Consider the following 17,459-nt stretch of genomic DNA (forward strand, 5'->3'; position numbering starts at 1 on the left):
ATGCATTCCCCTTCCGAAAGGCGGAACGCCAGCACCCCACAGAAAAGTATGTAACTAGCGTTCTCGGAGTAAACTGCATATTCCTGGCGTGACCGTGTTACTCGCGACCCTAGATGCTGACAGCAAGCACAGGAGCAATTGCCATGATGACCCTAGCATGCATTCCATCGCTGCCTGATGAATCCCCGCACTTCGCAGCATCTAGCAAAAAGTCGTAGGCACATCTCCAGAGCCTGGGCCACTGTTTGCCAGCATTTTCAGGAAGGCTTTTGTAACGCATGGTGACGTTAGTTTACTCGGAGTACGCAGTACGACCCTCCAGCTGAGAACGACGGAGATTTGCCTTTTCTGGACAGCTCTAAACGCACAGGCCCAACAGGCAAATAGCGCCAAACACTCCTCCTCCCTTCACTGCGTTCACCGTCTCCGGGTTTCCCTTTGTAAGGCCCCTTGTTTAAAAACTTTTAATCGAGGAATACCGATGCAAGATGGCGTCGACTGAGGTAAGCATGACTTACCGATGCGCCAGGTGCCAGAGCTGACGACCAACGGCGCATGCAGGCATTCGAGAGCACACTTAAGGAGGTGGTCCGTGCCAAACGACTGTCAGCGTCGAAGATGAAGGAGTTGACTGAGATTGCGATGAAAACGATGAAGGTGTGTCGTCTGAGTCTTCGCGCTGTAATGCTTACTGACTCTTGTGCGGCCCCGTTAGAGCGACACGCAGTTGGTGTCCATCTTGTATCGAACGCACAAGTCGTTGTCGCCGGCATCGAAGATAAACAGCCTGTACACTTTCGATGCGCTTGCGCGTGCAGCGCGCAGCTACGCGAACAAGCACAGTCTGACCGGTGACTTAAACACGGAGCCGGGCAACTGTGCCACTTTCCTTCTAAAGATCGAGGGGGTCCTTGATGGCCTTTTCAAGGACATGCTCAGAACGGACCATCTGGAAGCAAAGGTTAGCTTGCATTTCATTCTTCGTACTGACTGCGTTCTCTGGACAAGATTGAATGCGTGCAAGCCCACCCACATGGGCCTGCGTAGCCCCATGGACGTACGAGACCTTAGCTGCTATCTTATACTGACCGCACAGCTCAAAGCAGCATGTCTGCGGATGAACTGTTTGATCCCTGCGCTTCACGAATGCCTCAGAGCGCGTCTTGTCACGTGATTTATGCAGGCTCGCTGTACTTTCTAGTCCATAGTCATGTCAAAGGTTCTAACAATGTCGTTCCCTTCTTACTACTACAGGAAAAGACGAAGAAAGTCCTGGACATCTGGGTCAAAGGCCACACATTCCCGTCCGATGTATTGTCGCGGTTGCAGAAGCTGTTTGCAGAGGCAGAAAAAGGTGCTTATCATGTTCTAACATTGTTCGCTAAGTATCCCTCCATCCGTGCAATTCCACTTGTTTCCCCCATCGAGGGTCTGAATGTGAGATGTGAACTGAAATGTAATCTTGTCTGCGTTCAGAGCCCACCAAAGAACAATCACCCTCGGGCATAGCTTCTGCAGTCCCGCGCGCCCATGCGGCTACACCAGCGACATCAGTGCCACAAGGGGTTGCGCCTCCCGCCTCCACAACACCACCCGTCGCGCCGCCGCCGTCGACCAACGCCGTGCAGTCACAGCTACTCGCGATGCTCAGTCAGGTCGTTGCTGCCACAGGGACTGGGTGAGTGCCTACGTCTGGATGACCGTTTCCCCTGTGTGCTCACGCCCGACCAGACAAACAGCACCAAACACCGCCGTAGGTCACACAGTCTCTGTGCCTGCCCTCGGCGCGGCGGCGCCCCAGCTAGATTCGAGACATTTGGCCCTCTTTCAGCAGTTGACACAGGTGGCAAATGCGGGGAATGTCCCTGCCTCGCAGCCCGTTCCAGTACCTTCGTTAGTGCCGTCAGCGGCTCCTGCGAATGCAGTTCCTGTAGCACCTCCGTACGGAGGTCCATCTCAGTCCCATCCTTATCGAGATGAAAGTAACGGTTTCGCTGCACCTAGAGAGACGCAATATGACCACAAGTACACAAACGGCCCTCAGCAGCAGCAGCGTGGTAGAGACTATCGTCGTGACCCAAGGGGCGACTTCAGAGGCCCCCCGAGAGACGGTTACAGAAACGACCCGAGAGGTGATCACAGAAGCGAGCCCTACAGAGGCGACTTCAGGGGCGGCCCCAGAGGCGGCTTCAGAGGTCGTGGTCGCGGGCGTCCCGGCGAACGCGACCAGCACCTAAACAGGAGTAGGGAGAACAGATGGGATGCACCTCAGGGCAGGAACCCACAAAATCGGTCACGCAGCCCTGCGGCCAGGAACGGAAACCGGCCACACAGCCCGCCGCACGATCGCGCACGCAGTCCTATGCATCTCTCGCCTCCCGCCGCCGCCGGCATTGCCGGAAAAGACGAGTTCGGGCGAGACATCAGACCCTCATCTCCTGACGCGGCCACTTCAGCGCCTGAGGCCGAGCAGCACGCCTCCGAATTATCCCCTCCGCCAGCCGAGCCGGCTCCGATACCTACACTATCTACAACTAACCCTGCGCCAGGCGGTCTCCCCGCCCGGGCTATGCCCCCGACTGCTGGGGCTCCCATCCCTACCGTGGACAGTGCCGCCCAGCCGGGCGTAAGCGGCGGACTCGACACATTCGATTGGACCACTTTCGATATGTCCGCTCCTGTGTCATGGGAAGCGCTGGGAAAGGCCTGGAATGTAACAAACGGATATTTACCGTCGCAGGAGGAGCTCTGGCAGTATGTGCAAATGCTCACTGCGAGTATGAATGGTGCCCCGTACCCCATGGGCGGCCAATACAGTATGCAGCAAAGCGGACAATGGGGTGGGCAGGAACAGAGTTGGGGAGATCACAATGAGGGGTGGCATGGAAGAGGTAGAGGGAAGGGGAGAGGTTATGGAGATTCCTATGGGCATGGTCATGGGCATGGGCACGGGAACGGACGCGACGGAGCGAGGGGCCGAGGAAGAGGATTCGACCAAAACACGGATGCGTTGACACTGGTCGGCGGCGATGATACGCCCTCGGCGTACGGCATACCGCAGGAGAATCCGGATTGGCAGGAAGAAGAATCATATAATACTCAGCAGCTTTCGGCGGAGGATGATGGGAACGCTGGAGGCACGGGCGGTCGGATGCAGAAGGTTGGGGATGGTTGGATGTTCGTCAAGGCAGACACATCATAGGGCAGTAAAATCGGAATGGACAGCATTTCCTGCAGTACCTGGTATCATGTTCCGTCTACACTGGTGGCTCAGCTTCGCCCACTCCTGCTAATTCGTATCCGTATTCGCGATCCATCGTTCTTGTACTGTCTTGACCATACACAACTCGGGCTCTTGATACATTTCGGACGGTCTGTTTTGCATCAGGCGTAAACGGATTTGGCCAGTAGACGAGGTAGGCAGCCGCAGCGGAAAATGTCCCAAGAAGACTTCCAACTATTACATCCTCCTTGTGGTGTCTCTGGAAATAATTGGCATGAGATGGGCAAGGATGTCTACTCAGACAAGACGGCAGCCTTACATAGTCTTCTAGACGGGAAACGGCGACCCACGTCGCATATGCAATAGGGGCCAATGTGACACACAGTCGGCCTAGCCTGGTGCTGAGAAGGCTCCGAGCAGGTGCAGGCTGTCCGAAAGACCATGTGCACATCAGGCCGGCCAAGAATAGCGACAGGAACGCCATTCCAGCGAATGCTGTCGAGGAATGTCCCGACGGAAAAGACCGTCGGCCCTCCGAGATATCCTTAGCTTTACTGGCGTAGATGATCAGAAGAAATGTTCGCGTCATCGCCATAAGCATCGCCTACCCAGTACAAGCTCTGGCGCTATCGCTCCAGCGGCATCGGGTCAAGAAATCAGGACGAAGCCTCCCTGTGGTTCCTATGAGCCGCGATAGAAATAGTGCCGCATCAGTCCACTTACCCACCCTGTTCTTCAATAATTCCGTTATTACTTCGTTGAAGCCGCTAGAGCGGAGTCAGGTAGGCCTTACCACTCATGACGACCGCCTACCTTCCGGCTAGCAAACTTAGCAGGCCGTGGTGTATCTCTATGGCAGATACTCTGAGTACGCCGACGGTAATAACCACCGCCGCAGGCACAAGTACCGCGACCATGATATTGAGATCACCGCTTATCCTAGAAACTGCAGGTGTGAGGGAGTGCAGCGTACTGTGCGAGGAATTCGTACGTGTTCTTATGGTGTTTGTGGTTTATCACAGGATCGTTCGGATCAACCTCCCTCTCGAATGGAGGTAGCTCCTTTATGTACCATGCCATTAGCCAAGTCATACACATCACTACCCTGGTGGATATGAATTCGCGAAGCATGTTGAGACACAGCGTAGGCAGGTGCTCCACAAGGCTCTTACCAGTCTACAACATAGGCACGATCGGCCCAATAGAACGCGTCAGCACCGAAGATATCATGGATCTTTTTGCGGACAGTCGCCACGATACTGGCCATCTCGTGAGCACGAACGCGAGCGACAATCGCAAGCGCGGAGTAGTGGTGGGAGAGAGCAAGTCGAGAGCTAGCCAAGGCTGCAAAATAACTTTACCGGAGACAACCGGGAAGCGCCCAGCAGAACGGTGGGAGCCCATTACGGCAGACCTCGTGAACGGTGCAGTGGGCATAGCGTGCGGTGAAATGTATTAAATAACGAGATACGGCGAACAGGTAAAGCTGAAGCATGACGAGCCTCGGCACCGCCGGGGGTACGTCCAGCAGCTGGCCGCCTTTCCCTACTACGCGGATTCCGAGATCGAGTTTGCAGATGCAGCGATGTTGTTGACGATCGAGGCAACCATTTCGGAGAGCTGCTCGAACTTGTGCTTGACATGCATCATCATCGGCGATGAATCTCTTTCCGTGTATATGTTGATAGCGTGGAGTAGACCCGGACTAGGTAGGGCCTGCGTTACCCGAACGTATTCCTCCATCTCCTGCAGCAACGTTTGAAGATGCGCCCATGACTCATGCCGACCTTCAGATGGCAAGTTTGCGGCAAAGTGAAGTGCGATAACGCATGCGCTGAAGTAGGTGTCGGAGTCTTGCAAGACGTCGCGTGTACTGGTGGCGAAATTGACGATGTTCGCGATGACTATGCCGGCAGCTCAGCAGGAGTCACTGAGTTGAGGCCGTTGAGCTCACCTGTAGTGTCTATCCGGACGGAAACGTTGGCGCGAGAGAGAAGAGTGTACAGAAAATGAAAGCCGTCTTTCCCCACGGCATCGCTGATCGACAACAGCCGCGAAACTGTCCCGTACACTCGCTCGTACAGGTCCGTCGACACGGGATGGTCGTCTTCAAAGCGTATGGCAATGCACAGTCGCTTCAGAATGTCGAGCAGCTTGATCGCGTCCTGTTCATTGGCTTCGTCTAGTCGAGTGAGTACATCGAGTGTCAAGTGCGCTAGGATAACTATGCCTTCGTCGGCAGCGTTCGAGGGCTTCCAGAACGGCTTTCCATCGAGAGTACCATGTGCCCTGTGCATAACGATCTGCGTTACGCAGCGGGTGGCTGCGGGGGCAGGTATCTCTTCGACACAGGGCCTGATGACCTCCTCGAGGATCTTGTTGTCCATGTACAAGGCGTCCGCGCCAGCAAGAATCTGACAATCTAGCTCGACTTCTTGACCGCGCATGATGTACTGCTCCCTATCGTGCCAATTGGAATGTGCACGCTCATGCAACAACTGGGCGAGCCAGCTCTTGAAGAGCCGCCAGCGACGGTGCCACCACGTCTCTTTGAGGTTAAGTGGTATGAGTAGCGCGTTGCGGTGGTCGACCTTATAATTGCCTGCCATGAGCCAGAGCAGCAGGCGAACGGTGGCCGCGAAGGTGAGATAAAGCGCAAGCGCTTGGGGGGAGCGGTGAGGAGAGTCTGCCCGGAGCGCTGGAAGCACGGTCGTAATAACGAAGAAGGCAAGTGAAGCCGTGACAAAGCAGGTTACAATTGCAGCGACGATGAAGTTTTGGTTCCACAGGAGGTCAACGAGGCCGATGAAGAAGAAGGCGAGGGACCATTGAAGAAGAATGGGCAGGGAGGCGATAACCTGGTGCATGTGGAACTTCATGAAATCGTTGTGGCGCAGCTGACGGATCCTTGCTTTCTCGCGTGGCGAGCCGCCAGAGTGACGGACGTAATCTCGCAGCCATTGCTTGGCGAGAATGCCTATCGTGGCCGCTGCAAGATCAAAGACAAGACTCGTGAACCAGAGGACGTTCACGCGTATGGCGAAGCTGGCAGGGAAGTCGTTGATGGAAGGGAACTCGGAGTCAGCCGTCGAATCAGGAGGCGACGTTATTCCCGCACGGATGTTGCGCACTTCACCCAACATTTCCCGTAGGATGTCCGTCGTAGTGCCATCGGGGTCAGGCTTCAAGAAGGTGTACGATTCGACGACAAAGGCCGTAAGAACCGCAGAGAATAGACCAGACTGGGTGTACGTCAGGGAAAAGGCAGTATACACTGTAACTGAGCTGCTTACAAATACAAGGAGAGTATCGACGTCCTCCCTCCATCCTTCAATCAACGACTTGTCGTGCTTGCTCAGGACTTTCTTGCATTTTTTCCAACATGTTGCAATCTTGGAGCTTTTCTCCCGAGGGTCCTGTCGTCGGCATGTCAATTCGATGAATAAGGAGATAAACCTTAGATAACGGCTCATACCTCACGCCCCCGCTTACTCGAACCTTTGCTGCGACTTGAGACATCGCAATGCTTACGGCCTCGCTCCTGATATACTTGTGATAGGCGATTGTCGAGAATCCCGCGAAAGACAGAAACGCACCGTGAAATCTCGGCTGACTACTGAGGCGGCATGTCCAGATTTCGGCCGTAGACCTGATGGTGGATTCGTTGCGGTGGGCGACCGTCGTAGCTCGATATCACCGGCTTCTTCATCTATCCATCCATCTTCATTGTGCTCTGTGACACCACTGTCCACTGCAGTGTCGTCGCTGCCGAATGACGGATCCAGGCGTGATACCCTGAGAGTGGGCTGACAAATCGTAGGTCGTTAACCAAGGGATAAATTTGGAGCCTAGATGGTAAACACAACTGCTGCTCACCCGTCTGACACGTTCCGTACGCGAGGGCGAGGAGGTAGCCATCCTGACTGTTGCGATCGAGAGAGAGCAACCGCAAGTCGTCGAGGTTCACCGCAAGCCGCTCCCCATCGATGGCTCGTCTTCAAAATGGGCGTAGAACATTCAGAGCAACATTCCAGCGGTTCCAGTTTTACGCACGCATGATATCAAAGCTAATCAAAGGTGTGAGAATATGCGCGAAATTGATGCGCCATTTTGATGCGCCATTTCCCCCGGACCAATGAGCGCGCGCTGTGTACAAAAAACATGATGGCTGGTTCCCCAACCTGCGCGGTAGTCTGCGGCGTTCCACCACCGCCCTACCGGCCACCTCTCGGTCTTTCCTTCATTTTCCCTCATTCTCGCTACCTTGATGATGCATTCCGCTCTTCTAATCGATGAAATTATTCAAGTAGTCTTGGAACACTGTGCAGACTGGCCTGCTCCCCAGTACCGTCGGACACTCGCTCAACTCGCGCGATGCTGTAAAGCGTGGAAGGACCCGGCTTTGGATCGGCTTTGGCGGAAGCTGGATAGTGTGGATCCCCTCGAACGTTTGGCCGATGGAAAGGTGCGTCAGGTTTTGTCTCTCATTCGATGTGCTTAATCCAACACCTGAGGCATTTCAGTCCGTCGAAGAGTTCGATCTTTATGCTACTAGAGTGAAGCACATTCTCTTCAGCCGTGCACCTCGACTTCCGATGGTTCGTGGAGACCACGCGCCCCTACCAAATCTCAAGTCTATAATCCTCAAAGATCACGGCTGCTCCATCCCTTCAGACTATCTCTTGTGTTCTTCCTTGGAAGAGCTCGAGATAGATCTTCGACGCACACGAACTAGGGATGCTGTATCTCCCATCCGCACAAGCGATAGCCTGTCTACTGTACTTCAGAATAATCCTTCTCTTCAGACGTCACTACGTTTTCTTCGCGTCAAGGGTCTCATCTCCACGGCATTTAACGACATCATGTCATCATTCCAATCGCTGCGCTCCCTCGTGTTACTGGCAGGCAATACCTTGAACACACGCACCCTGGCAGCACTGGGATCCTTGAGTAATCTCCAAGATATCTACGTGCACGCCAGCCACGTCGACGCCGGAGACTTTTCGGAAGCCGTCTCGCGACACGTCTCCCAACCTTTCGCTTCTCTTCGGAGTCTGCGCATCCGCGCACAGCGCTCACTCATCTGCGCCATCCTCGAAGTCCTCCCGCCTAGTACATTGACGTCGCTCTACCTCGAGACCGAGGAGCCTGCTCAAGGTCCCTCCGCTTGGCAACCCACCTTTACACTTATCGCCGTCAAGGCCGCCGATACCCTCGTAGAACTTACTCTAGACCAGATCCTCGACCCAGAGGAGATAATGTTAGACCAATCCGATAGCTCAGATACCCGTTTCGCATTAGACACCCTGCAGCCCCTCAGCAAGCTGCGCGCCCTCCACCGCCTCACCATAGACGCGATGCTCCTTCCTGACTTCACTGATGAAGATATAGACCAGATGGCCGGCTGGTGGCCGCGCCTGGAGCATCTGAACCTTGGCTCCCTTCCCGACGTGCAGGAACACGCGGAGAACTGGGTCCCGAAGGTCACCGTGGAAGCCCTGCGCTCCCTCGCGAAGCGCTGCCCATCGCTGCGCACTCTGACGATTCCCCTTGACGTCTCCAGCTGCAAGACCGCCGCCGTCCCGCGCTCCGGGGATAAGACATCCGTCGTCCGCCAGAAGACCCTCGAGAGGCTGTTCGTCGGCACTTCCCCTGCGGAAGAGGACATTGGGTCCTTTGTCCGCAGCGTAGTGGATATCTTCCCCTGCGTGCGCGAGATCGAGTGCACGTCTGCCGAGCGGCCGTTGTCGCTTGAGGTGCAGGTCGTATTCAAAGACCACTCAGTCGAAGTGGAGAACCGCAGAGGCACAACCGATGGGTTTGCGGACGGGCAGTGAGCATGAAGGCTTGCTGTGCCGTTCGCGAAAGAGTTTTGATGGATCCATAGATTTTTACTAGACTTAGGGCATGACTGATACTGATAACTTAGAATAGCGTTGTTGTAATACGTTTTCTTAGATTTCACGCTAGATGCTGCTAGATACACTTGTTTTTACTATGACTGAATTCAGACTACCTGAACCGCTTGAAGCAAATTGGCCGCTCTGGCAGTAGTCCACGGTGATATAGAGTTTACGCCGAGGTACCGGCTGGCCCTGGCTCCAGCGACCGAGACTCCGAGAGCTGCTTACACGGCCCGTTGCTAGGGGAGTGCTAGGGGTCATGCCCGAAGCATTAGGCGCCCTTGTGACCGCCGGAGTTGTCCGAGCTTGCGAGATCGCGATCGGTGCCCGCCCGCCTTGCGCGCCTCAAGCGTCGGTCGACGCGCGCTTGCCCCTGGGACCGTCGCCGTCGCCCTTGCCGGCTCTAAACGAGCCGAGCTTGTGTAAACAGTCGAATGAATTTATTTGGTTCTTATGGAGCCGCTGTCTCGCCCGGAATGTCCGGTTTTGCCTGATTTCGTGCCACTTACTTGCCTTGCGGCGCCTCGACCACCTGCGAACGCATCACTGAGCAAGCGCGCTACAGCGCTGTGCACGCATCGAGGGAAGCAAATTACTTAATTAGAAAGCTACAGGTACACGGTATACCGACGATGTACGACACAGGCGGTGAAGTCACCTTGTGCGGGCAGGTCACCCTGGCGGCCACCACGCCTGTCATACATCTTGATACTCCTCATTTCCTTATACCATGTGGCTGCTATGGTGTCAAAGTCTAACAGGTAGGGCTGTGTACGCAGCGCTCCCGATATCTCTGTCTTAAAAGCCTGAGTCGCTCCTTGAGCCAGAGTCTCAAGACGGACTCCAGGGAGAGCTATGATAAGGCTGCCGACTCTGGCCAGCCTCCCGCATATTCCTCAGCCCGACCTCCAGCTACTGCCGACCAGCCGCCCGCGTACCAACCGCCTGCTGCCTACACCGTAGGGACACAGAAGTTGACGAGCCCTCTGGTCCAGATACAGGAATTGAAGGCACATCTCTGTCTTCTGCGTGCTCTCAAAAACCTGAGAACAGCCGTCGAAGACGGCAAGATTGCAGAATGGCCCACAGTCGTGCACACATGGACTCCGCCGCAGCGCTGGGCCTGGTTTGTTGGACTTGCAGTCGACAGGTGTGTCCATGCTCACTTCGTTAGCTACGCGAATGGCTGATTCCGTCGTATAGGTTCCAGAGCTGGGTTCAAGCCATGACAGCTTACAGCTCGCTAGACACCTGGGTAGAACGAGAGATGCCGCCAATTGACGTGCTGATGGTGTGGCATGCCTACACACTTAACCCAACGTAAGTCCTAGTGTTTACTAATCTTCTTGTCTGCCGTTCCGAACCAGTTGTCCTTAGGTGGTATGCTGAGGACACTACCCGCATTCTTATATTGCGCTCGCTCAGGGCGATCAAAGACCGCCTCCTGACTTCTATCGTGAGTACAAGTTCCGCTTAGAGCCCTACAACAGCTGACATGTACACCCCAGGTTAAAGTAGGAGACATCAGTACCTATGAACCTTCTCCAGAGAGAAGGGATTCATGGCTCAAGCAATACGGTACTCCATTCGACCCGATCGCGGCCGCGGCCGTGATGGCTGAGCGCATTGTCGTCTGCCCGAGCTGTGTCGCGGAGTATGCTGCGCGTATGCACACTGTCTATTCTACATTACATCTTCCTTTCAGCTGACTCTTCGGGTTGTAGCCTTCGTCACCCAGGATGGCACGGGGTACCTTCAATCCAAGTTCATCTCGAAATGCCCATCCTGTGGCTTCGCAGCAACGAAAGAGAGTCTTGCTGTCTTGAAATATGCGCGCGACGTCACTCTCGACCCGCGTAATACTGATGACGTGAAGCGCTATGGATATGGCGTGTACATGGCGGGCACGCTCCGGACGATAACGCAGCCGACTGCCGACAGTGTCGCGGCCCTTCTGAAGGCGAAGCTGCACATCGTGTTCAAGCCGCCTGAGGGCGCGGCATCCAAGGATGAGTGGGCCAAGGCGATCACGACCAAGGTCGGATACAGCATGGAGAACTTTCAGAAGCAGCAAGCTGCCGTTTTCGCCAACGGCATGCAGAGGTCGGTCTTGGGAATGACGATGAGAGATCGAGATCATGCTCAATGCTTGTTGGTTCAGGTCGAAGAGGGTGATGAGTGCATACATCGATGATCGTCCGTTCTCTGTAGAGCTTGTCGGTGCAGTCATCCGGCAATGCTCCTTCATCGACAAGATGACTGGGTTTGGTTGGACAGAATCAGGGGCATTTGACGGGCCTGAGGACGAGGTAGTGCTACAGCATGCTATCGCCAGATATCACGCGTGAGTGCTCCCGCAGTTGATGCTATTCATTGCTGATGGCGAGTTAATTAGTTTCCTCGACTTGATGTCCTCTTCTCCGGGATCGTTCTTCGTGCCCACCTTGGACATCGACCTTGCCTGGCATACGCACCAGATGAAAGCCGAGCTCTATCAGAACGATTGCATTCAGCTTGTTAAGCGTTTCGTTGACCAGTGAGTCCGCCTTCGTACCACTCGTCGAACCCTCGCCTAAAGTGCGCTCCTTGACAGCGACGACCGCGTCGAGGAGAACCACCTGGCGACGTCCTTCGACATCACTTGCCGCGCGTGGCAGCAACGGTTCCAGGTTCCGTACACGCACTGCGGGTGCCCGCTGCCAGGGGACACGCTCGGGCAGCGGCTGGCGCCGCTGAAGCACCGACTGAGCCTGAGCTCGTCCGCACCGGCCGCGCTCATGCCGCCGCGGCGCGCGGACGCACTCGGCGCGACGCACGCGAGTGAGCACAACATGGTCTCGCTTGCACCGCTCGGCGAGGACCACGCGGCGGTCGCAGGCCAGAAACGTAGGGTCCGCGAGGAGAAGGTCCAGCGCCGGCGGCAGCGCGACGAGAAGTTGGTGCGCGACGGCAAGATGGACGCCGCTGCGGTGCGGCCGGCGTACGACGGCCACCAGATCGCGTTCCTGTACCCAGTCCCGTTCTATGCGCCGCCGGTCATCGGCTGCGTTGCCTCTGCGTCCGGGTGCGGCGGTTTCGGTGGCACCGGGCCCACTGGCGGCGGCGGCGCGGGAAGTGCAGTCGTGAGTTTACGCTCATTAGCGCCGCAGACGGTATCTATTGATTATTGACGGTTCTCGCAGGGTGCCGGATCAAGTGGTGGCGGAGGAGGTGGTAGCAGAAGTGGTGATGGCGGCGGCTGTGGCGGAGGAGGAAGCGGCGGCGGCGGCGGAGCTAGCGGAGGTAGAGCTAGTGCCGGGTGTGGAGGAGGCGGAGGGTGCGGAGGAGGTGGAGGCGGTGGAGGCGGTGGAGGCGGTGTAGGAGGAGGCGGAGGGTGCGGAGGAGGTGGTGGCGGTGAAGGAGGAGGAGGAGGAGGGTGCGGTGGAGGAGGAGGAGGGTGCGGTGGAGGAGGGTGCGGCGGGTGCGGTGGATGAGGAGGCGGTGGAGGTTGCTAATGGCGTTCCTTGGCACTTCAGCTTCGCAAGATTTATTCCATATGCTTTATCCCAGAGATTTGGCCGCTTTGGCAACAGTCCACGGTGACATCCAATTTTCCACACCTCTGAGTATTATTCAATGTCTAACCACGCCTGTGGCTTGAGTAACGCGCATGATGTACCATTAAAAATAGAGGGGAACTGAGAAAAATTCAGTGGATAAAAGTTTTGCAAAGTGCGGCTGGGGCCATGTATTAGACACGTAGTGCCGGCTGCAACAACGATGTCCCGCCCCAGCTCTTCATGCGCCGAATTTGGACCTACCTCATCACAACGGCAACGATTGCGGTATATGAAAGTATCATGGAGCAGTGAAAGCGGGGCTGTCATCAATCGTGCGTGATTCCAGAATTCCAACTCCAAGTACGAGACGTGACTCGTGTAGTTCGGCTCCTCACCTGTGCTTACTGAGCCATCTTATAACCTTCCAGTTCTGCCTCACATCGCAACCATGAACTTATCTAAATGAATGCTATTCATGCGACGTTAACGAGAAGATATATGCGTAGTAACAAATATATGCACAGCGCTCGGGGACACAGCCCCGGGCGACCACCACCAGGGGCGCACGGGGCTCTGCCCCAAGTACAGAACTACAGCACAACCAGGAATCGGGTCAGACACCCGGCGTTACTGCGCACGCCAGGGCCATGAAACGAGTGTCGGGATATCAGCAGTATTGAAAAGTGAGGTGGACGAGCTCCGCTTGTGTGCCCGCCAACGGTGTCCGAGGGAGAAGGATGCGCCCTTTACTGCGAACCTGAGGGCTGGTAGACCCGGATGGACGAGATTGCCCACTGAGCGTCTGCAGCAGGAAATTAGTTTTCTGCCGCGTGCGAGAACGAAGAAGGGAGAACTTACTCTGGAAGTTGCTCGGATCGGCAACGAAGTTGGAGCACGAGCCTGGGCAGCCGTCTTGGCTGAACGCAGCGCCAGCCCAGTCGCCACAGAGGGTGGTGTCGAGAACAATCTGGTGACCGGTGAAGTGCTGGGAGAGGTCGCACGAGGACTGAGTGGGGAAGTTCGCAACGGGAGTGCCCCAAGAGTCGGGATTCGGGTTCATCGAGGTGATATCAGAAGGGACCTGGTTGCGGGGGAAGAACCAAAAGCTAATCGACTCATTGGTCCAGGAATGCGCGAAAACACCGCCTCCCATCTGGTTGAAGGGCTGGCCGAAACTGTTGTTGCCGCTCTGAACAACCGCGCAGCCAGCATTCGCGCCGTTCGAGGACGTGCAAGTGTTGCCTACGAGACTGCCGAGCATAGTAGTCGCCTCATTCATGAGACACGAGGGGCCGGTATGGAGGGTGATCTGATTGTCGACGTTCAAGTTAACGCCCTCTGCAGCTGGTCATTAGACAGGTAGATCTGGACGTGCTAAGTCGACTCACCAATGATGTCAACCTCGCCATCATTCGGCCAGTTACCCCCAACAGTCCAGTACGCAGGCCATACACTACAGCCGTAGGGCATAGCCTGGAAGTCAGCAATAAAGAGGCCACTGTCATAGGTCTTCGTGGTTGCAATACGGACACTGATACCCGTGTCAGCAAAACCATCCCACATGATCGATGGATCACATACGAGTTACGAGGCTGGCCAGGCTGGAGCTGAGTGGTTGAATCGACACCAATCTTGGTAATGTTGTTGGACTGGACAAAGGCAAGACCGGCCGCCTGTGCATCTGACTGGCTAAGGTAGTTGACCTGTCCACTGGTGGGATCCGGGTCGGTGAAGAAGGTCCAACCCCTACACGCAAGTCGGTTTATGACATAGTCATCAAGATCATTCAACGCACTTGAAGAAGTCCGGTCCCGAATAATCATCCTCCAATGTATAGGCCGTCGGTGTCTGACGCGCGGCGATGCCCGCGACGCGAGCATGGTGGTGTCGGCGATGTACACCCGCACCATGGCCGGCAAGTGCGACTACGGGTAGAGAGAGCAGGAAAGCAGAGAGCGAGTGCATCGTGAAGGTCAAGTTTGCAGTGCAAGAACTCTATGGGGGTAATAAAGTAAAGAGAGGGAAGGGAACGGACACCGTTATAAAAAAGAGGGAAACGGTCAGAGCGGAGGGCAGACTAGTGGGAGACTGGGAAGCAAGAGGGCGTCGCGAAGGCCTTTTTCTACAATCACGAAGGCCAACTCGCCCGTGCCGCAAGGCACAAAAATTGCCGTCTGAGATTATCTGTCGCTTGTGATCTCGGATCAAACTAATCATTGTAAAAGGTTTTTGCGCGGTTTTTAATCTGTTTGTAGCAGTCTTCGGACAATTGCCTCGTTGCCACAAAGCTCGGTAGACGGCAACGAAGAAACAAAGAGCTGTGCGCAAAGGTAGAACAAATCAACGTTGTCAAACCGTGTGCTGGATCACTCATGCGTGCCGGTTTCGGTTCTGCTTGACACCAGATCCACAAACTTGTAAAAACGGACACTTTTCATGCGACGGAGTCAACGAGAGGTTATATGCGTGATAAATTTACAATAATATGCACAGCGCTCGGGAACACAGCCCCGAACGGCCACCGCCAGGGGTGCACGGGGCTCTGCCCCAAGTATTGAGCTACATATACAGTCAGGTATTGAGCTACAAGCACGGTCAGGTATCGAGGCAGACACCCGGCGTTACTGCGCACGCCAGGGCCTGCGAAACGAGCGTCGGGATATCAGCAGTAGTGAAAGTGAAGTGGACGAGCTCCGCTTGTGTGCCCGCAAACGATGTCTGAGGAAGAAGGATGCGCCCTTTACTGCGAACCTGAGGGCTGGTAGACCCGGATGGACGAGATTGCCCACTGAGCGGCTGCAGCAGGAAATCAGCTCTGTCGCGTATAGGAACGGAGAGGGCTTACTCTGGAAGTTGCTCGGATCGGCAACGAAATCAGAGCACGAGCCTGGGCAGCCGTCTTGGCTGAACGCAGCGCCAGCCCAGTCGCCACAGAGGGTGGTGTCGAGAACAATCTGATGGCCCGCGAAGTGCTGGGAGATATCACACGAGGACTGAGTGGGGAAGTTCGCGACAGGAGTGCCCCAAGAGTCGGGATTCGGGTTCATCGAGGTGATATCAGAAGGGATCTGGTTGCGGGGGAAGAACCAAAAGCTAATCGACTCATTGGTCCAGAGGTGCGCAAAGACACCACCGGCCATCTCGTTGAAGGGGTGGCCAAAGCTGTTGTTGCCGCTCTGAACAACCGCGCAGCCAGCATTCGCGCCGTTCGAGGACGTGCAAGTGTTGCCTACGAGACTGCCGAGCATGGAGGTCGACTCACTCATGACGCACGAGGGACCGGTGTGGAGGGTGATCTGATTATCAACGTTCTGGTTTACGCCCTCTACAGCTGGTCATTAGACAGGTAGATCTGGACGTGCTAAGTCGACTCACCAATGATGTCAACCTCGCCATCATTCGGCCAGTTACCCCCAACGGTCCAGTACGCAGGCCATACACTACAGCCATGGGGCATGGCGAAGAAGTCAGCAATAAAGAGGCCGCTATCGTAAGTCTTCACGGTTTGGATACGGACGCTAATGCCCATCAGCAAAATTATCTCATAATTGAATAATCACATACGAGTTACGAGGCTGGCCAGGCTGGAGCTGAGTGGTTGAATCGACACCAATCTTGGTGGTGTTGTCGGACTGGACAAAGGCAAGACCGGCCGCCTGTGCATCTGACTGGCTAAGGTAGTTGACCTGTCCACTGGTGGGATCCGGGTCGGTGAAGAAGGTCCAACCCCTACACACAAGTCGATTTATGACATAGTCATTAAGACCATTCAACGCACTTGAAGAAGTCCGGTCCCGAATAATCATCCTCCAATGTATAGGCCGTCGGCGCCTGACGCGCGGCAATGTCTGCGGCGCGAGCATGGTGGTGTCGGCGATGTGCACCCGCACCATGGCCGGCAAGTGCGACTACGGGTAGAGAGAGCAGGAAAGCAGAGAGCGAGTGCATCGTGAAGGTCAAGTTTGCAGTGCAAGAACTCTATGGGGGTAGGGGGATATAAAGTAAAGAGAGGGAGGGGTTCAGACACCGTTATCAAAAGAGGGGAACGGTCAGAGCGGAGGGGGAGACTAGGAAGCAAAAGGGCGTTGCGAAGGCCTTTTCTACAGCCATAAAGACCACTCGCCCTTGCCGCGAGGCACAGAAAAATTTGCAGATTAGCTTTCGCTCGGGGCCTCGGATCGAACTGATCATTAAAGAAGGTTTTCGCACGGTTCTCACCCATTTATGGCAATTTTCGGACAATTGTCGCCGCGCACAAGCGACATTGTGCGTTGCCACAAAGCTAAATGGTCGGCAACCAAGAAACAAAGAGTTGCGCACAAAGGCAGAACAAACCAACGTTGTCAAACCGTGCGCAGCTGCAACGTGCTGGATCACTCACTCGTGCTGGCACGGTTCTTGGCGTAGTTGTGCATCTTTGTGCATGAAGCTGCTTGTGGCTGTCCAATGGTGACCTCCAACGAGTAACGAACATTCTGTCGCTCGGTGCCGTCTTCGTTCCGGTAGTCGCTGATGAAGCGATCACGTCAGCAAAACACCTACAAGATAAACCTCACGCAGACGGTCTAGCCACACTGTTCCATTTGGCATTTGCCCCTTTCTGTTTCTTATCGAAGGTTTACTCGCAGAGAGGTCGCTGGAGATAGCCGTACAGGACGATGCGGACCTCTGGGTGACTAGCGTCCTCCCATACTCAGCAGGGGCAAAAGCAGATGAGATACACATGAACTACCCACCTTCAAATCACTCCGATTGGCACGGACTCATAGTTAGTGTCAAGAGCGAAGGATATCT

General features: G+C 55.3%; 7 protein-coding genes across 7 annotated transcripts; 3 read left to right on the forward strand and 4 right to left on the reverse strand.

The window, feature by feature from the left end:
• Window positions 1-437: 437 nt before the first annotated feature.
• Window positions 438-1,354, forward strand: PHACADRAFT_188192 (uncharacterized protein; the record flags this gene model as incomplete). Its single annotated transcript, XM_007400859.1, has 4 exons — window positions 438-503; window positions 562-657; window positions 716-961; window positions 1,255-1,354. Coding segments are annotated over exons 1-4 (456 nt in total), but the record flags the coding sequence as incomplete, so codon positions are not given.
• Window positions 1,355-1,869: 515 nt separating this feature from the next.
• Window positions 1,870-4,527, reverse strand: PHACADRAFT_152814 (uncharacterized protein). Its single transcript, XM_007400860.1, has 7 exons — window positions 4,396-4,527; window positions 4,215-4,328; window positions 4,037-4,162; window positions 3,947-3,990; window positions 3,832-3,895; window positions 3,543-3,777; window positions 1,870-3,482 (listed from the first exon to the last, which is right to left on the reverse strand). Exons 1-7 carry the CDS (start codon window positions 4,488-4,490, stop codon window positions 3,258-3,260), a joined length of 903 nt encoding a protein of 300 aa, XP_007400922.1. The 5' UTR covers window positions 4,491-4,527; the 3' UTR covers window positions 1,870-3,257.
• A 140-nt stretch (window positions 4,528-4,667) lies between these two features.
• On the reverse strand, window positions 4,668-7,191 carry PHACADRAFT_264034 (uncharacterized protein). Its single transcript, XM_007400861.1, has 6 exons — window positions 7,100-7,191; window positions 6,820-7,029; window positions 6,699-6,764; window positions 6,517-6,639; window positions 5,178-6,465; window positions 4,668-5,127 (listed from the first exon to the last, which is right to left on the reverse strand). Exons 1-6 carry the CDS (start codon window positions 7,139-7,141, stop codon window positions 4,772-4,774), a joined length of 2,085 nt encoding a protein of 694 aa, XP_007400923.1. The 5' UTR covers window positions 7,142-7,191; the 3' UTR covers window positions 4,668-4,771.
• A 216-nt stretch (window positions 7,192-7,407) lies between these two features.
• On the forward strand, window positions 7,408-9,000 carry PHACADRAFT_130044 (uncharacterized protein; the record flags this gene model as incomplete). Its single annotated transcript, XM_007400862.1, has 2 exons — window positions 7,408-7,688; window positions 7,747-9,000. Coding segments are annotated over exons 1-2 (1,452 nt in total), but the record flags the coding sequence as incomplete, so codon positions are not given.
• Window positions 9,001-9,752: 752 nt separating this feature from the next.
• PHACADRAFT_178388 (uncharacterized protein) lies at window positions 9,753-12,892 on the forward strand. Its single transcript, XM_007400863.1, has 8 exons — window positions 9,753-10,276; window positions 10,330-10,446; window positions 10,504-10,582; window positions 10,635-10,791; window positions 10,851-11,229; window positions 11,288-11,470; window positions 11,522-11,662; window positions 11,720-12,892. Exons 2-8 carry the CDS (start codon window positions 10,352-10,354, stop codon window positions 12,294-12,296), a joined length of 1,611 nt encoding a protein of 536 aa, XP_007400925.1. The 5' UTR covers window positions 9,753-10,276; window positions 10,330-10,351; the 3' UTR covers window positions 12,297-12,892.
• A 240-nt stretch (window positions 12,893-13,132) lies between these two features.
• PHACADRAFT_264038 (glycoside hydrolase family 16 protein) lies at window positions 13,133-14,688 on the reverse strand. Its single transcript, XM_007400864.1, has 5 exons — window positions 14,461-14,688; window positions 14,247-14,411; window positions 14,054-14,196; window positions 13,524-14,003; window positions 13,133-13,467 (listed from the first exon to the last, which is right to left on the reverse strand). The coding sequence occupies exons 1-5, from the start codon at window positions 14,628-14,630 to the stop codon at window positions 13,412-13,414; spliced, it is 1,014 nt and encodes a 337-aa protein (XP_007400926.1). The 5' UTR covers window positions 14,631-14,688; the 3' UTR covers window positions 13,133-13,411.
• Window positions 14,689-15,111: 423 nt separating this feature from the next.
• On the reverse strand, window positions 15,112-16,766 carry PHACADRAFT_264040 (glycoside hydrolase family 16 protein). The gene is made up of 5 exons (XM_007400865.1): window positions 16,444-16,766; window positions 16,230-16,394; window positions 16,041-16,183; window positions 15,511-15,990; window positions 15,112-15,461 (listed from the first exon to the last, which is right to left on the reverse strand). The coding sequence occupies exons 1-5, from the start codon at window positions 16,611-16,613 to the stop codon at window positions 15,406-15,408; spliced, it is 1,014 nt and encodes a 337-aa protein (XP_007400927.1). The 5' UTR covers window positions 16,614-16,766; the 3' UTR covers window positions 15,112-15,405.
• Window positions 16,767-17,459: the final 693 nt, after the last annotated feature.

This window comes from Phanerochaete carnosa (assembly GCF_000300595.1).
Source record: "Phanerochaete carnosa HHB-10118-sp unplaced genomic scaffold PHACAscaffold_11, whole genome shotgun sequence".
Classification (NCBI taxonomy): Eukaryota; Fungi; Basidiomycota; class Agaricomycetes; order Polyporales; family Phanerochaetaceae; genus Phanerochaete; species Phanerochaete carnosa.

What these genes read in the sequence shown, in the direction of transcription:
- PHACADRAFT_264040 (XM_007400865.1), bottom strand. Translation starts at nt 16,613, where the DNA reads ATGCACTCGCTCTCTGCTTTCCTGCTCTCTCTACCCGTAGTCGCACTT. An exon ending in TGGCGAGGTTGACATCATTG is followed by an intron (nt 15,991 to 16,040) that starts GTGAGTCGACTT and finishes GACCAGCTGTAG; the next exon opens with AGGGCGTAAACCAGAACGTT. An exon ending in CGATCCGAGCAACTTCCAGA is followed by an intron (nt 15,462 to 15,510) that starts GTAAGCCCTCTC and finishes TTCCTGCTGCAG; the next exon opens with CCGCTCAGTGGGCAATCTCG.
- PHACADRAFT_178388 (XM_007400863.1), top strand. Translation starts at nt 10,352, where the DNA reads ATGACAGCTTACAGCTCGCTAGACACCTGGGTAGAACGAGAGATGCCG. An exon ending in TTCGCCAACGGCATGCAGAG is followed by an intron (nt 11,230 to 11,287) that starts GTCGGTCTTGGG and finishes TTGTTGGTTCAG; the next exon opens with GTCGAAGAGGGTGATGAGTG. An exon ending in GTTAAGCGTTTCGTTGACCA is followed by an intron (nt 11,663 to 11,719) that starts GTGAGTCCGCCT and finishes GCTCCTTGACAG; the next exon opens with CGACGACCGCGTCGAGGAGA.
- PHACADRAFT_264038 (XM_007400864.1), bottom strand. Translation starts at nt 14,630, where the DNA reads ATGCACTCGCTCTCTGCTTTCCTGCTCTCTCTACCCGTAGTCGCACTT. An exon ending in CCTGGCCAGCCTCGTAACTC is followed by an intron (nt 14,197 to 14,246) that starts GTATGTGATCCA and finishes CACGGGTATCAG; the next exon opens with TGTCCGTATTGCAACCACGA. An exon ending in TGGCGAGGTTGACATCATTG is followed by an intron (nt 14,004 to 14,053) that starts GTGAGTCGACTT and finishes GACCAGCTGCAG; the next exon opens with AGGGCGTTAACTTGAACGTC.
- PHACADRAFT_264034 (XM_007400861.1), bottom strand. Translation starts at nt 7,141, where the DNA reads ATGGCTACCTCCTCGCCCTCGCGTACGGAACGTGTCAGACGG. An exon ending in TAGTCAGCCGAGATTTCACG is followed by an intron (nt 6,765 to 6,819) that starts GTGCGTTTCTGT and finishes CAAGTATATCAG; the next exon opens with GAGCGAGGCCGTAAGCATTG. An exon ending in CGTCCGGATAGACACTACAG is followed by an intron (nt 5,128 to 5,177) that starts GTGAGCTCAACG and finishes CTGCCGGCATAG; the next exon opens with TCATCGCGAACATCGTCAAT.
- PHACADRAFT_152814 (XM_007400860.1), bottom strand. Translation starts at nt 4,490, where the DNA reads ATGGCCAGTATCGTGGCGACTGTCCGCAAAAAGATCCATGATATCTTC. An exon ending in CACAAACACCATAAGAACAC is followed by an intron (nt 4,163 to 4,214) that starts GTACGAATTCCT and finishes TGCAGTTTCTAG; the next exon opens with GATAAGCGGTGATCTCAATA. An exon ending in CTAAGTTTGCTAGCCGGAAG is followed by an intron (nt 3,991 to 4,036) that starts GTAGGCGGTCGT and finishes ACTCCGCTCTAG; the next exon opens with CGGCTTCAACGAAGTAATAA.